Source organism: Thermobia domestica, chromosome 1 (assembly GCF_964235325.1).
Source record: "Thermobia domestica chromosome 1, izTheDome1.hap1.1, whole genome shotgun sequence".
Classification (NCBI taxonomy): domain Eukaryota; kingdom Metazoa; phylum Arthropoda; class Insecta; order Zygentoma; family Lepismatidae; genus Thermobia; species Thermobia domestica.
In genome coordinates this window covers 132309959-132327197 of record NC_137454.1, presented here as the reverse complement: position 1 = coordinate 132327197, position 17239 = coordinate 132309959, and the positions used below count along the sequence as shown (strand labels likewise).

Sequence of the window (17239 nt, the reverse complement as noted above, 5' to 3'; positions counted from 1 at the left end):
TTAACTTACACTCAGATCTGTGATATGATTTAAGAACAAGAAGAAGAAAAGAAACGTGTTTGTTTGCACGCATCATTTCCTTTAGATCTTGTTTGGAATGCAGTTATTCACAGCACGACACTCCTGTTTACTGGTGCTTTAAGAAAGTGGGGTGGGGCACAAGAAAAAAACTGGTGAATTTTGATTCAAAACACAGATGTTTCTGTGATAAGTACTCCTTTCAATCAGCGACAAGAGACAAGAAATGCAAGGATGACTATACAACACTACCAATGAAAACAAAAATGAATAGCTGTAGAATTGATTTTGAGGACAAACTGGTTGTTAACTTTAATGAAAGCGATATGCAAAGTGTTCAGCGAGAGGAGATGGACGCGGAGATTCTATGGTACGAAAGCAAATGTAAGGGGATTAAGGAAAGAAGTTATTACAGAAGGAGCTTGCCTATACCTTGCTTTTGTGTTTTGAGTGGAAAGAGGAGAATATCAGGTGATCATTAATGTGGTAAAAGGGTAATTGCATATCAGTGTAGAAAGCAGATAGAAAAGAACCATGTTGGAAAATAGTTATTTATTGTTTGTTTACCCAATGCTTCGTATAGATTTGAAGCAGTTTTATTACCGGGTTAGACGCAGGTATATCTTCGTCCTGTTAACTTCACTTAGAAAAGTCTACCACTGATCGTTACAAGGAGGTAGGATTGGATTTTGACACGCGATTTCGGCTTGCCAACAGGAGCAGTTTTCACGTTTGAAGTTAAACTAAAGGAATGGAGAGCCTATTTTAATATGTACACTCATGTCCAAAATGATTGTCGCATATCTATAACTGTCTTCTTGTAAGAATATAATTTGATAATGATTTTACAGGGTACTTTTAATACTGTTACTATGTGCATAATCGGGAAATGTATATTTGTGTAAATTTCATGGGAAAAGAATTATAAATACAAAAATTAGAGCGAGTAAAACAAAATGTTGCTAAATGGACAAGAAAGTTTTATTTTCGTCTTATTGTTCTTATTTACTGCTCTTTTGACATGAAATTTGCCACATACATGTCTTTGCCGATTATATACATACTAACATTATAAGAAATACCGGGCGAATTCGTTATCAAATATATTCCTACAACAACATATTTATAGACATGCGACAATAATTTTGGACATGAGTGTACATTTTGTTAAATAGAATTTCCATGCAACAAAAGAAGACATAACCGAACCCTGAGGGCAATTATCCTGTCCCTGTCGTGGATTAGCAAGAAATGTCGTATCATGAGTACATTTCAGTTCTGTGAAAAGAGATTAAAACTTCCACTTATGAGTATCAGGAAAAGGTTTTGGAGACCGTGGTCAAGCAAGAGTCTGATGTCCTATTTAAAAAGCGAAAGAGGATCTCCCAGTAAGATTCTGCACTATAGCCCATAAAGCTGAGAACTGCCTTCGGTTAAATGTCCCGAATTTTCATACTTCAAGTAGATTGACATCAGCAGCCTCAGCCTCAACTCATTGGAAAACAAGTTGTGTACAATTAACAACATGGCTTAGAAGTGATATAGCAATATTACCAGCTTGAAACATACTTTGGTGCTGAGTTAGTATTTCCAGTAGCAATCACGCGCAGTGCATTGGATAAGTTTCCTCAGAAATTTAAAGTCTGTGCAAAAGCCAATGGACACTCTTAAACAAGTGTTTAGTCCCATTGTATTCATGATTCTTGTATCCTAGTTGTAGAATATGGATAATAAAATATTGAAACTGGCCTCGTAGTTGGCGTTTCGCAATCTGTGTGCGACTATGTAGCACTGGAAAAGAACCTATAGCGCATTTTGTATAGTACTTAGTTTTAACTTGCCATTCTTCATAATTTTAAATGTACAGGCGTTTATGAGAAATTTAGAATTTTAGAAAAATTATTCTATAGAAATACAATAAAAGATTGTTATGGGCTGAGAGAGAAGACTCTGCGAGCTAAATTTTTAACAAAAAGGGTTCAAGTTTCAATATATTATATATACGAATTTAAAATAGAACACAAAGACTCATTTCACTTCGGTAATTTTTAAAATCGAAATTCGAATCGAAACAGAAAATCGAATTCTTGCTTGCAAAACAAAGTATAATCTTGAATTTAAGCAAACTTATGCCATTTTGTTCAACCGACATTTGTGTATGTTTATCTCTTCGTCGATAACTCACATAAAATTTATCCGATTTTAATGAAACTAGAATGTACAGGTACCTACCTCCAACCTTAGGAGATAAAAATATTGTTCCGGTCATGTAAGCACCATATATTATAACTTCGTTTATATTAAATATGCATTCTATTAATACAATAAGTAATATTGTTCCTTGTCGAATTCCGTCAAGAATAAAGAGGTAAAATCTACCCCATGTTACAAGTTTGCACAAATGCGTTATATGATGATAAAACAATGTTGCAGTATAATCTACGTATAAATTATTTGATTTTGATACAATATAATGTATATTTTCTTTAAGGCTTCCTGATTATCTTCAGTTTTTGTTGTTGAAATCGATCAAGATAAACGGGGTAAAATGGTCTGTAAGTTCACCCTAAACTTCGAAGTTCTCTTGTTGTGTAAATGATCTGATGAGAGAAAACAAACTCCGATAACTTTCGTACAAATTATTCGATTTTGATCCCATACAATATACATACATAGCGTATATTTTTTCTGAAGCTTTGCAATCACTCCATAGTTTTCTAGTTGAAATAGGTTAATAATAAGGGAGTGAATTTAGCCCTCCTTCCTATTTAAAAAAAAAAAAAAAAATCATAAAAATTTTGTAAAAATGCTCCGGTTTTTATGAAAATTGTGTTTAAAAGTATACTTACTCTTATTTTTTGAAGTTGAAATTAGAGAAGGGAGTGAATTCGCCCTATCTTATTAAAGCATGTAAACCATAATTTTGCTATTTAATATATATATATATATAACATGGCGTACACTATTGGTCAGGCATTCAAAGAGTCTGTATTGCTTTTGATTTAAATCATTCAAGGGTTAAGTGACACATTCACTCCGAACCTTAAAATCATGTGTAAGTATTATTTTCGTTAAAAAGAAAAAAGTTTTTCCAAGTTTGGGTGTGTACGAGGCTCCTTTAAGGTCGACTTCTATCATTCCACCATTCATCTTATTCCCTTTCTTCCCACATCTTTTGTACTTCAACTTTCTTATGTTCTTGGTCGTGTCATGGATATCTTAGGTTTCTATAATGATCATATGTTTGAATTTGTAAATATGCGTGTCGTTTTTTGTACATGACTTATGAGCTTAGATTCTACAATTCTTCCATGGACATTCTGTATGTTGAGTGTACTCCTGATGATTACATTCCCTATTCGATATTACATGTTTCCAAAAACATTTTTTAGGAATTTCATATTCGTTGTTTGAATTATGCTTCACTCTCTCTTCGTCATTACTTGTTTCCACAGCGTAGGATATTATATATATGAAGTAAATGTACTGTAGTACAGTTTGACTTCCAATTCCATATCAGATGTTTTGATAAAATATTTCTCCTTGGTTTGTATATTTACCATTTGCCGTTACTTCTTAATCCAGGTATTTGAAAATTTCTGCTATCTTTAACCGTTACCCTCCTATTTTGATTTTACCACGTTGATATTTCTTGAAGGGATCAAAGCCTCATTTTTAAGCCTTACATGGAGGCTTCTTTACACATGTTCCAAGTAGTCAGTTGTCCTTTTATTGGTTTCTTTCCAAATTATTACATCTCAGCGAGTATAAACATATTTTGATCACTCTTTTCCTTTTTCACTCTTCTAAATATATCTTCCATAATGATTTGGAATAGTTATAGTAGACAGTATACTGCCTTGCTTCAGACCACACTTCAAACCATTTACTTTGTTCGTGACTCGTCTGCACTCTGCACTAGCAGTCTTCGTAAAATTATTGTATCCAATATATTGTTTCTTCTTCCATTCCAGTTTTAATAGATAATACAGCTGTTACCACTATATAGATATTTAATATTACAGCTATTGAAATTCCTTTTGTGTATGCTCCTTAAGTACATTATTGTATGCTTCCTCCAGATCTATGCGTGTTGTGATTGTTTACCGTATTCCCGGCTCTCTTGAACTGTCTTCGTTACTTCAATGCAAATACGGTATTGAATTTATGGGATTTTCATTGTCTAAAACTAATTTATTTTTATTTATTTATTTTTCACATATTCGGTTTGGTTTTGTGTTCGATCCTCTGTTGTAAAATTCGTCAGAAAATTTTGGTAGAAGTTTTCTTCAATCATTCTATCTCCACATGTACTTCACCCAGTACTCACTCGATCTGTTTGCTGCTCCATCAGGTCCGGGAGATTTTTCAGTGCTTTCTCTACTTCTGTCACATCTAGTTTTTATGTGGTATATGTTTTGTCTCCGTTTTATTTTGTGGGGTTTATGTTAGCGTAATCACTTATCAGCTATTCAATAATTCGAAAATTTGAACATAATCAATTTACAATCAAAGACAACTTAATATATAATCGTTTTTACTGAAGAATGAAAATTGAAATTACGTGCGTACCATTTACTCTTGCACGATATAATTCAAATGACTCATACATTTTACAGGATATTGACCAAATATGTTTGATGAAAATAATAAGTGAACCGCGACGAGTTAAACAGTATTCTAAGAAACTTGAATAAAATATGACATTTAGGAGATATAATACGCAGAAGATAGATAAGAGACAAATACCATTATACATTTGTAATTACTGGAAAAGAAAGCAAGTATATCGTTATAGGAGATACATAGAGAATCGGTTTACTGTATGCTGGATTTATTATTGTTTTTCCGTAAAATGAATCATAATCTGTAACACAATACCGTCCTCCTTTATCAAACGTTACGTACTTTGTAAACGTAATTAATGATTTTGAAGTTTAGTTAAGGTTTTCTTCTTATTTAAATACATTACGGAGACAGAAAAGGAGACTCGAAATTTCTCCTTGAAAAAACGAATTAAAATTTAAACTGTATTTTTCAGCCCTTTTTTATTCTGACAAATAAAGTGTATAGTGAAGGGTATGCACTTTTTCTGATGATTATATCATATTCATTTTCTTCTAGTAAAACATTTTTAATCGTCAGTGATTTCTTCCTTGCACAAATCAATAAATAAATATTCCTGTTGAGAAAAGATAATAAGAATGATCTTTCTTTTTTGCCGAGAAATTTGAGAACTTCGACTTAATGAACGGGCCACACAAGCTGTAACTTAAAAAAATAAATAAATAAATAAAGCTTTGAAATGATATTTGTTTTGATATTTTAGAAAAATTCGCCGAATTATCTAACTGAATTTTCACACCCATGTTATTGCGTCGTAATTTCCGCAGAAAATAAGTTAAACTAGCAAACCCGCACCTCCTGCGCAAGCGCAGGACACTATTGTTGTCTGAATGATTGAATATGATATAAAATTAAAAATGGCTAGCAAAGTAGTTTTAGTAACACGTTAATATCTTTAATTAAGAATTTCTCGATAATTACTCGAATTTAAGACGTCCTTGAATCTAAGATGCACCCCGATTTCGCTGGGTTAAATTAAGGAAAAATAGTAATATGTTACATTTTTACTGTTACTAAAGCGGTCTTTGATATTGGTCATTTTCGGTGATTTTTATATATCCCTCTCTCCTCCCCATGTTGCGGGGCACGGCGTGTTAAAAATTATCCCAGGCCCGAATGTCATGAAAATTTGATCGAGATCGGTTTGGGTGGTTCAAGAGTTAAGTTCTGTTAATCTTTATATATTAATCTCCCCTCCCTATCCACTAGGTTCTACAGTCAAAATGAACATATTAAAAAAAAAAAAAAAAAAAAGGCTCGAACGTCATATATGTTGAAATTTTGATTGAGATCGGTCAGGTGGTTCAAAAGTTATTAAGTTTTATTTATTTTTATATATCTCTCCCCTCCCCTCCTCTCCTCCTCCCCTAAGTTCTACCGTCAAAGGGATATGATAAAAACCACCCCAGGTCCGAACCTCATCTATGTTGATAATTTGATTAAAATCGATTCGGTGGTTTAAGCGTGATGAAATCACAAAGACGGTCACTTTTATTTTTATTTGTTGTACATATATGTATCCCGTCCCTTCCCCTACGTTGTGCAGTCAAAATAAAATGATGAAAACATCCCAGGTCCGAACCTTATCTATGTTGAAAGTTTGATCGAGATCGGTCGGGTAGTTCAAGAGTTATTAAGTTTTATTCATTTTCATATATTTACCCTCCTCCCCTCCCCTCCCTTAAGTTCTACCATCAAAATGAAATAACAAAAACTTCTCAGGTTCCAACTTCATCTATGTTGAAAATTTGATTGAGATCAATTGGGTGGTTCAAGAGTTATTAACTCAAGAACATGGTCCTTTTATTTTTATATTTATTGAATTTTGTATATCTCCCTTTCCTCCCCATCTACGTTGTTCCGTCAAAGTGAAATGGTAAAATCCATCCCAGGTACGAACGTTATCTATGTTGAATATTTGATCGAAATTGGTCGTTTGGTTCAAGAGTTATTAAGTTTTATTTTTTATATATATAATTCCCCCTCCCCTAAGTTCTACCGTCAAAGTAAATAGCTAAAATCACTCCCAGGCCAAAACTGCATCTACGTCAAAAATTTGATCGAGATCAGTCGGGTGTTTCAAGAGATTTAGAGTCACAAACATAGTCACTTTCAATTTGGATCTAAAGTTTTCTGTTCACAGACAGTGCTATTAATATAAGTTAAATTGTAAGCATTATTTTGTGTGTGTGAGAGAGAGAGAGAGAAACATGACAAATTTATTATCTATAGCTTTATTTCTTATTTCAGGTGATAGATCTTCAAATGTCCGTTGTCTAGTGAGAGGACTGGTGTGATATTACAACTACATATGTTTTTATTATTTTGTATAAGATCCTTTCTGAAGTTAAGTTCCTATGTATATTATTATTTTGTAATTTCCGTTAGATTGTAACTCAAAAGTGTATTATTGATTTGTTCTGTTCAATCTTAATACCGTTGTTTTTCTTCATGTATATACTCGTAGTTAGATTTTAGATCTTTAGAACTTAATTGTATATAATTAATACGCTATTACATTTAAGGAATAGCAACATTTACGAATGCCTTAATAAGAATGTTAATTCAGAAGGTGCTATAAGGCAGCTTCATTTTGAGTTCAACTACTGCGAATAGCAAAATTCGTTTATATCATTTGCGTGCCTTCTAATCATTTTGTGTAATTTTCTTCAGTTGTTTTCGTTCTTGCCTTCTGTGCAGATTATTATATAAAATTTTAAATTACTGGCTAGAATAGAAACTAATTGAAGAATTGATGAAGCAAACTTGAAAATATTAAAATTACTTTCTTTTTCTCGTAAGTTGTAAGACACTGTTGAGATGAAAGCACCTTAGTTATGTCCAGTTATTTTATTTTGGGTTTAAAAAGTGTTATACATTAAATGATATACGTGACTGTGATAATACTTTAGTGCCTCAAGTCAGACGTGGTAGTAGTCTGTCTCAAACTTAAAATAAGTTACCTGAGACCAATGTACAAAAAAAAAAAAAAAAAAAAAAATGTTTAAATGATTATTAACACATTAGTGTAGTTAAATTTCTAGATCTATCTGTATTTAGTTTGTTCTTCTTTGACTCTTTGAATTTAGTTTTATATAGTGGAGGATTAATATTTCGATGATTCATGTAATTTACTACATAGAAAAAAAATAAGATGTGATAAGATTATTATTCACTTTAGAGAATAAGTTCGTTTACACATATTTCTTTAAGTAGTATCTAGTTTTTCATCTCCATATAATTTTACTGGTGCTACATTGTATTTTATTTCTATTATGTGATATAAGATGAAAAGTTGTAGTCATAAAAAAAAAATATGAAGAAATGGAATGTCTGCTATTATAGCTTTAAGTTCTCTATTGTAGATATATTCTGATTTTGTGGTGATGGACATTAGGAAAATGCTGATTCTGTGTAATGCAGAAAATTATTTTACAAATGAGCATTCATTCGGATCCATGATTTTTGTGGTGGGATTAACTGTTTAACATTATATGGTTTCGTAGATCAAAATGTGTCCATGTCACTACTATCAGTAATTTTTATATCGAACAGTGGCACTAAACACTGCCTTAGTGTATCTCATTATGTACAATTCATATATATTTCATTATTGTATTTCCTTCTACACTTTACACTAGAGATTCTGTTACTATTAATTTTGAATTTACATTTAATCTTATTTTTTATTATTTTCGTTTTTCAATTCTGAATACGTCGTTTAATATAGCCAGTAACACCGTCACATTCATTACTTTATTTTTTTTTATTTGTTAATTGTTTTAATGGTATTATGGTGGAATTTCAGAAATTATTGTGAAATAGTTTAAAACGAACACACTTTATACATACTGTACGTCAGAAAGAAACATATTTATTATTTGATACATAGAATTTTTTATATATATATATTTGTAATTTTGTTCTTAACAAACTGAAAGATGTTATTTAACTAATGATGTATATAGTTTAAAAAATCTGAGAAGTCAACGTCAGAAACAAGAGCTTCCAAATTATATCTTTTCATTAAATTTTAACAGGCTATTTCGTTAACTTTCAGCTTATTGTCATTAAAAAAAAAAAAAGTTATAGGGGATATTTAGGAAATAGACAGTAAATCCTATGTTAGAAATAATAATTTTAAAAAACTGCCACAAAAATCAATTCAATTTTGAAGAACATAAAATAACACTACGTATGTAATGGAACATCCTTTTGTGTGTTCGAATTGTTCTTGAATCAGGAGCACAAAATCTACACTTCAGTGTATAGATTGACGTATCGGACAAGTTTAGAATTGTATAACTGAAAAAGATTGACCATTGATATCCAAATGACATCTGAAACATACTTTTTTTTTTTTCAAGTAGTCTAATAATCACGTCACAGTTAGTTGTGCAATATGTCATCTGGTAAAACTTGTCTCTATAATATGATTTACGTATTGGTTGAGAAAACAAAAGTTACAAGGTTCTATGCCATTCTTGTCATTAAGTATTTATATTTATAGTTCTTTAATCATATGACTACCTTTGAATATGACTTGTATTCTGAACCAAATATAGTTCAACATTATATTATTGAAATTCCATGTACTGGACAAAGGGAATCAGTTCAGTTACACTGATACAGTTATCAAAATTTTCGTTTTTGTTATTTTTGTTCGACCCTAGAATTTAGTATTCTGAAAATTGTAAAAGGGAAATATGTAATCATTGAAGCTAGATTAGCTTGAATGTGAAATTAAATGATCATCACAAAATCATAATATACGAAAGATTAACATTAGTAGTATTTGTCTTTAGAGCGTAAGTATTTTGTTTATCTTGGCTTAAACCAAATAATTTGCATTAAATCAAAATATGTATATATGTTTTGGAAAAGAAGTAATTACATATATTTTTTCTGTAGAAATATACTATTATTGGTTATTAGAATTATTTCTTTCCTAGGTAGCTCTAATAGAATTATTTGCGATGTATTTTATTCATAGTTTCGTAACCGAAACGTCGTAGTAGCTGAGAGGACATTGCAATTAATACTGATTTTTTAAAATAAATAACTACAATATGAAAGTGTAAAATCACAAAGCAATATAGTAGTAACAGAATACTGGGAAACAAAGCTTTTCGTATTTTTCAGGCATTTATTACAATGGAGAAATTTGTGTTCACTTACTGGTATGTCATAATTGTCTAGCAGACACATTAGTCAGTGATGCCTTTCTTTGTTAACCCTTCTTTTCAAATTGGTTTAAGAAAGGAAGGAAGAATCCAATGATCCAGCTCTTAAGATTTTACTTGTTGGATCAAGAAAGGTGAAAAATTGTTTCCTAACATGCAGATAATAATAATAATAAAGTGAGAACCTAAATCATTTAATATAATATTCGTTCTTTTATGTTTTAATTTCTTTGTCCATTTGATTATGTTGCTTACATGATTCGAAAGTTTATCCCTTTTCTTTCCGTCTAGGAAACAATAGAAATCATTTCATTTATTTAATATACTACGGAGACGCAATTCAAAATATCATGAATCAAACTAAGATGTTGTTTGCTATAAACTATTAACTGAACCGATTTTATACGTGTTGGGATAGATTTATTTTGAATTACGTTATATTCTCTGAAACTTCGGTTTTTGGATTGACTAGAATACCAGATATGAGGAAAAATCGCTGCACATTTGTCTTTCCTTTTGTGGCTTAACTGGTCATAGATGCAGAAACAAAAGTGTAGTTTCCATCTGTAATTCATTGGAAGGGAATAGTCTTTTTGATGGATCCTAGATTGGTGCGGTAAATAAGGGATCTTAAAGTCAATAACATTGTTGAAAAACTAAAGTTGTTAACTGATAAGGAAGCGCCCCGTGCGTTAGAGAGTATATGTATTTATTCTTAAAAGTAAATCGCACAAAACAAAGATTATATATTAATAACAGGAAATTGTAACTAATGTACAGCTCACAGATGACGAGAAGAATCCTAAAAAAGGGGAAGCGGGGAAAGATCAACGACATGGTCAAGTCCATTTTCGGTTTTTGAGGTGTGGTCTATACTTAGATGTCGTGTGTTACTCCCGATAATTATCTGTGTGCTATTCCTTTGTGTCATTTGAAACCCCCGTACGAAAAGTGGGCGAACCCATACCTACGTCACACTACTTCTTACTAGGGTTCTCGTCATCTGTGAGCTGTACAAAATCCTCAGTATTACTCTTCATTTTCCGCTTTGAGTGTGTGTGTGTGTGTGTGTATGGACGGGTGTGTATCAATAAACAGACAAGTGTGATGTTGAGTGTTGTATAGAAATTATATTGAGGTATAATAAAGATTGAAAAGAATAATATCCTAGACTGGCTTTAAAGATAAATAAATGAAATAAGTACAGTTTTCGTAGTACAAACCACTGAAATTCTTGATTATGGGTCATTTAATTGAGAATAATGTAGATTATTCCTTTGCTGTTTACATTTTTCATCAAAAAGTGTTTTGTAGTTGATAGTACATTTTTGAGTGGCATTAAAGTGTTGTTCCCTTGTTTGTTGAAAAAAAAAAAATGCTTGTTTGGGCTTTAGACCTTAAAAATTTTTGGTACAAATTCTTTTATATTTCATTCGCTTTATTTGTAAGTTGTTTATGTTTCGGAATAATTGCGTTCCAAACCCAGAAATAACTATATATAAAGTACTAGTATTTTTCAGTTTATTGGATGTGGCAAATCACTTCCAATTTGCATTTTGGATATTACCGGATTACTAGTAATCTAGATTACAGCTGAATTATTTAGTTGAAGCTCGAAAACTACTATTACTACGAGTAATCAGGTATATATTCTCCGGTTTTCTTATTCTTATATCATCGTTTACTGTTAACATAACGAAAGCATTTCCAGAAATGAGCTTTTGTATAGCCGTTAATTCCAATTGAAGTTTAATGGAATTGGCGTTGTTATTGTGTTTTATTTTAAGGATTGTTACTACGTATGATGCTTGCAAAACTGATGAAATAGTACATCCTAGAACGTTAAAAAGTAGTACATATATTGTAGTAGCATGTCTTTGTGTTTTTCCAGTATTATGTCAATATTAATTGATTTTGTAATGCAGTCGAAGTAGGTTAGATTTCAATACGTTAAAGTGCTTGTTATGTTTTTGTTTCGCCTCCAAACTATTTGTATGTAGTTAAAATTATACTTGTAATTTTGTTTAATGTTTAATTAATACTTGGTAATTTCAGTAAAATATTATGTTAACAAAATAACTACGACTTCTGACTCAGCGTTAGTTTCCGTGATTTCGAAACCGCGGAAACGTGTATAAGAAGACGAAAAATCTTATCAAGAGTGCAGGTAGTCTAGTCTATCTAAATTTTTCTGTAGGATCTTGCAAAATTTCGTAGGGTCTCATTTCTTTGGTTGCCATCATTCTACTTGAATCAAACCAAATGTAACAAGCTTATATTCATATAGTGGTATATTTTTGTGTTTTAACTTCACAATTTATAGGTAATGAAGTGCTGTATAAGTGAAAGGGAAAAATCGCTAGATTGTACTTAGTAAGTGTGCCTTTTTTTCTGGTAAATATAGTTCATTCCTTATTTTTGATTCCAAATGGTATTTTCACATTGAAGAAAATAAATAACATTCTGTTGTTAAAACATTATTTTTCGTTAATTTTAATATCAGCCAAAGGTTATCCAGGAAAGTAAGAGGCTGTGAAATGTTAAAAGTTACGAAAAGAAAGAAAAAAATGGTTTATGAATCTCGTTCTTTGCATGTTGTTTCTGGAATAAAAATCACTAATGCATTGATGTTGTTTTACGTATCTGGTTTTCCATTGATGAGAAAAAAAGTGCTCTTTTTAAATTAGTTACCTGTCCTAAAAGTTGTGTAATGAATTAATCACACGAATATTGTTTTTATTATTTATTTATTTACACTACAGTCCCGTATAATCTAATTTCCGGGTTAACCGAATTAAAAAAAAAAAAAAAAAAAAGTCCTGCGCGACTTTTTATTTAAAAGCACCAACAGTGAATACAGTATTTGTTTTGGTCTAACATTTTTCAAAGCTAATTGCATTGTTACGATGTGTTATTGGCTGTACTCACCCAGTCTTCAATCCCGTATATTTTTTAGCGCACTTACTGAGTTGTACTATAAACGTCAAGAGACAGTTGCCAGTTGAAATTTGTATACAGTTCGGTTCGACTGATATTGTGTATATATATCATTCCGTTTTAACTGAATTTTCGTTCATCCGAAGTACCACCAGTCCCATCAAATTCGGTTAATGAATTTATTCGTGAGGAAAATTACATTCTTTTTCAAATGTCGCTATTTTAAGTGCTTGTGAACTCGGGTTCAGTTCTCGCTAGTAGCCCATGTGTTTCCAAGGTGACTAAATTGTAAAATTGTAGAGTCATTTCTTACATACCCTTTCTGCAGAAAGACGTAATCCAAACAAGAAATAGAGAAATATTTCCTAAGTACAATAATATTTATTTAAACCCATCCTTTCACGTCTTACTGAGTCACTTGAAATTTCATGTTGATTTTGATTTGATACGAGTTTAGCATCCCGTTCAACAGCTATGCTATATGAAACGTGGACCTACAGCTTAACGTGGGATACGAACGACATAGTTTCTGGCGGAAATCGTACCCAGGTCTCCCGCTCCAAAGGCGCGTACGCTATCTACATAGTCACAAGGGAACTCAAACTGCCATTACAAAGATGTGTTTGCTGATGAAGAACGTACTGTTAGTGAAAGTTGGGTTACTGTGGTTTTCTACTCGTTTTGGATTGGTATAATTGAAATATCTATCGAACTATTATTTTCAGATCCTGAGAATATGGAAATAGTGCTTATACAATCAAAGCTCTTTTTATTGTTCAGTGTTTACAAATTTTTGCCGTTACTCTGACACCGACTGCTATAGTGAGTAAGGTCGGATGTTGTTTTCTTGCACATAACTTCATTCTTGCGCTAACTAAACAAAATATCAGCTCTGTAGAATAGACTTTCGTCTAATTAAAATTTCAATAAAGAATAGTATACTTCATCTGACACATTGCATCGTTATATATATATATATATCGATACGCGTGTAACGTTTGGGAGGTGATTCCTGACACCAAGATGACACAAAACGTATAGACTGTCCTGGGTGCACAAATGCTTCTTTTCGCAGTTATAGACTGCTGAAAACATGAAAAAATTAACTTTAAAGGTCAATAGCTCCAAAACTATGGGACCTTCTGTAGTCGGGTCAAGACTTCACGTAGGAACTAGTATGTGTCCTATCCAAATATCCAAGTTTCAGAATTCTGTGGTACTTCCGCAATATTTTTTATAAAGGTAATTGGTGAGTACTTCGAATTATATGCCCGTAACCAAACACCCTCTATAAAAATTGCTGCATGAGTACCGCAGAATTCTGAAACACGCCTTTTTGGATAGCGCACATATTAGTTCCTAATTGAAGTCTTGACTCGACTGCGGTAGGTCCCATAGTTTTGGAACTATAGACCTGTATAGTTCATTTTTTCATGTTTTCGGCAGCATATAACTCCGAAAGGAAGCATTTGTTCACCCAGGTTGGTCTATATTTTTTGTCTTATCTTGGTGTCAGGAATCACCTCCCAAATATTGTCGGTGTTGTTTTGAAATACCCTGTACATATAATATAATCAAGTGTTCAAAGTGTTCTCCAACATTTTCAATGTACAAATGATACCTTTCAAGCACAGAACATATTACATCACTAATATTGGGTGATAATTTATCATCCAACTGCTGAAAAGATTCACTTTAGACCCAGTCTGTCCAAACCTTTTATTCAAGGTATGGATTACTTATCGAGATGGAGGTACAGTGATCGGAAAACACTACACGAATAAGTGGAAACACATATTCAGCCTTTGATAACTTTCTATTCATTGTAACTTCTTAGTTACAAATGTAACGAAGGTTTAATATCAATTCTTATAAGGTATTATTTATGAACTACCTATTTTTCACGAATTGCGTATTACGTTACGAATCATACCATAACGTATTGTTTACATCAATCAGCTACTGCTAATATGAACCAACTTACGGCTTACACTCTATACAGTATTGTCCAGAATGGATGACACCTATTTATCAGGAGCCGCGGTGGCTCAGTGGTAGAGTGTTCACCTTTGGTGCTTGGGGTCCCTGGTTCGATCCCATTTCGCGCCAAGTGAACTTTATGGTGGACAAACACCGTGTGCGTGGATTTCCTCGGGGTTCTCCCACGTGTTCATTCCACCAATTCATTCATTTCTCATCATCGTCGTCTCCTTTAGCTTAGCCAGCATAATCGTAGGACGTAAAACTCAAGATTTCATTTTCACCTATTTATCATGCAGTGAGCATTCTCTTTGCACTTGCTAGTGTCGTTTGCTAGATTAGAAGTTCGTTGATTGTTCATAGTGGGTGGCTTATAGGTATCTAGAGACTATACTGTTCGTACTGCGTTTGCTGGTTCACTTTTTATTCCTGTGGAAGAATGATGATAATGACTGTGTCTGAGATACGAATGTCACTAGAGATGCACACACAAATAAAGATTCTGTGTGGGAAAAGCTACAGTATTCGCTAAAGTGCTGCCAGATTGTGACTGGCACACAAGACAGTAAGCAATGTTACGGACTACGTTAAACTCGTTTGTTAAACTTTTGTCCGTAACTGTACTTTTAGTTCATTACACTTCAAAATATCTTGCAAAGGATTGTGAAAGGAAAGTTTGGATATTTCAAAACACGTTTATGATTAACTTTAGAATTCTTTATATGTAAAATTGCTTTGTAATTCTGGTTTTGAATTTGTTTCTACATACCGAAGTCAACTACCTTATACGAGTCTCGTGTAAGTTCATGCATTGAGAAACATGATAAAAGTATATTCATGTAGGTACACGTACCTACTATTTCACCACAAATACAGTAATTGCATGACCTCAGCATAAGTCAAAAAACAGAATTACTTGGACACCCTAAGTCGTATCATTGCGACGAAAGACCACAAGAAGAGGACGTCGTATCCTATCTGGGAACCAACCTAAACATTAGAGCTATATTTAAAAATACTAAATTGTGTCACAAGAAGTTATTACTATAATTACACTACCTCTCGCATACGTCCCTTAACATGTTAATCATAAATGACTCATAGCATAACGTCAGTAATTTCAAACATTGGAAATTATGGCCGTAAAATTTGGAAGCAAGCGTATGTATAACCCATACTTTTGGCAGGAAAGAAGTCACCCAGAAAATTAACCAAAGCAACCCAATTTGGTTTAATAAAAGATAATCCGCAGGAGGGTATTCTGTGTCAAAGTTATATAATTCTGCCAAGAATATTGGTGACAGATTATTGATTTGAGAAAAAAAAAATACCAGGGATGGAATTTTAAACAATGGAAAAGTGTTACGTTTTCGGATGAGACCCAAATATCGCAGTTTTATGCCTTTTGTACACACACACATGACTGCCTTACAATACAAGGAACTCTTATCGCTACATCATTCCGATCATGAAAAATGCTGCAAGAATCATGGTCTGGGGAACCATTTCTTCTAAAGGAAGATGTGGATTGTAATTCATCAATGAATGGAACTATCTCGATGTGGTTAGTGAGAAGTTGCCAGTGTTTCCGGAGATCAACCAGTGGACCCACTTCCAACATAATGGAGCGCTATGTCACCTGACAAAAGCTGTTAAGAAATAGCTTGAAAACAGTGGGTTTCAAATTCTTGGATTTTTGGCCTGAAAATTGGCTGGAGCTTTGAGAACTGTTGGGTCATCTTAAAACAAAGTGACTGAGCGCGATCCCAGTCACTTTCTCAATTAAGAGAAGCTAGAAAACACGTATGGGTTACAGAAATTACACCAGAATATTGCAACAATTCCTTTCTCCATGCCTCCTCGTAACAGCTGTATTAAAAGCCAAAGCTTTGCTCATCAAATATTGAATTCATTCTCAAACATGTGTACTTCACTGAATTCCCGTCACAGATGTATCCTTTATATGTTTCCAAACTGAAATCTATCATTTATATCAAGTACATACGTATTAAAATAAGACTGCTTTTGTATTCATCAACATGATACTTAGTTGTGTTGAATCATTCATTCGAGCCAATACTGTATACATGTACAGGGTGTTGATGAACTATACCGACAAACTGTAGGTGGTGATTCCTTACATGAAAAAGAGAAAAAGTTCGTATGGACCTGTGGAGAAAAGTGTATAGTTTCAGAGCTAGGGCTGTCCAAAATCGCTAAAAATTCAAATTTTAACAGGCCCTATTTCGTATTCCAGAAACTGGATGGGGCCCTTATCAGCGTAAAGAAAGTCACGTATACGCAATCCAAAAATGCATATTTCATTAATGTTCAATGGGTGTACAGAGTATTCCATGCAGAGTGAAATTCCCAGACATGCCATCAACCGAATTTTGAGATATGCTCTGACTTTTGATTGGTCCAAAGAAGGCAAAAGATAAGCCTTGATAGTGAACACGGAATCCTTTGGCACGATGTCGGAAGTGTTAAGGATC

General features: G+C 32.8%; 1 protein-coding gene across 3 annotated transcripts in view; it reads left to right on the top strand.

Annotated features, from left to right (window-relative positions):
- LOC145689307 (PC-esterase domain-containing protein 1A-like) overlaps window positions 1–10590 on the top strand; it is a 110738-nt gene extending 100148 nt beyond the window's left edge. For all 3 annotated transcript variants that reach the window (XM_081763448.1, XM_081763451.1, XM_081763452.1), the window contains exon 11: window positions 6895–10590. In XM_081763448.1, coding sequence (XP_081619574.1) covers window positions 6895–6898 — 4 coding nt within the window. In that variant the 3' untranslated portion in view covers window positions 6899–10590. The remainder of the gene's footprint in view (window positions 1–6894) is intronic.
- Window positions 10591–17239: the final 6649 nt, after the last annotated feature.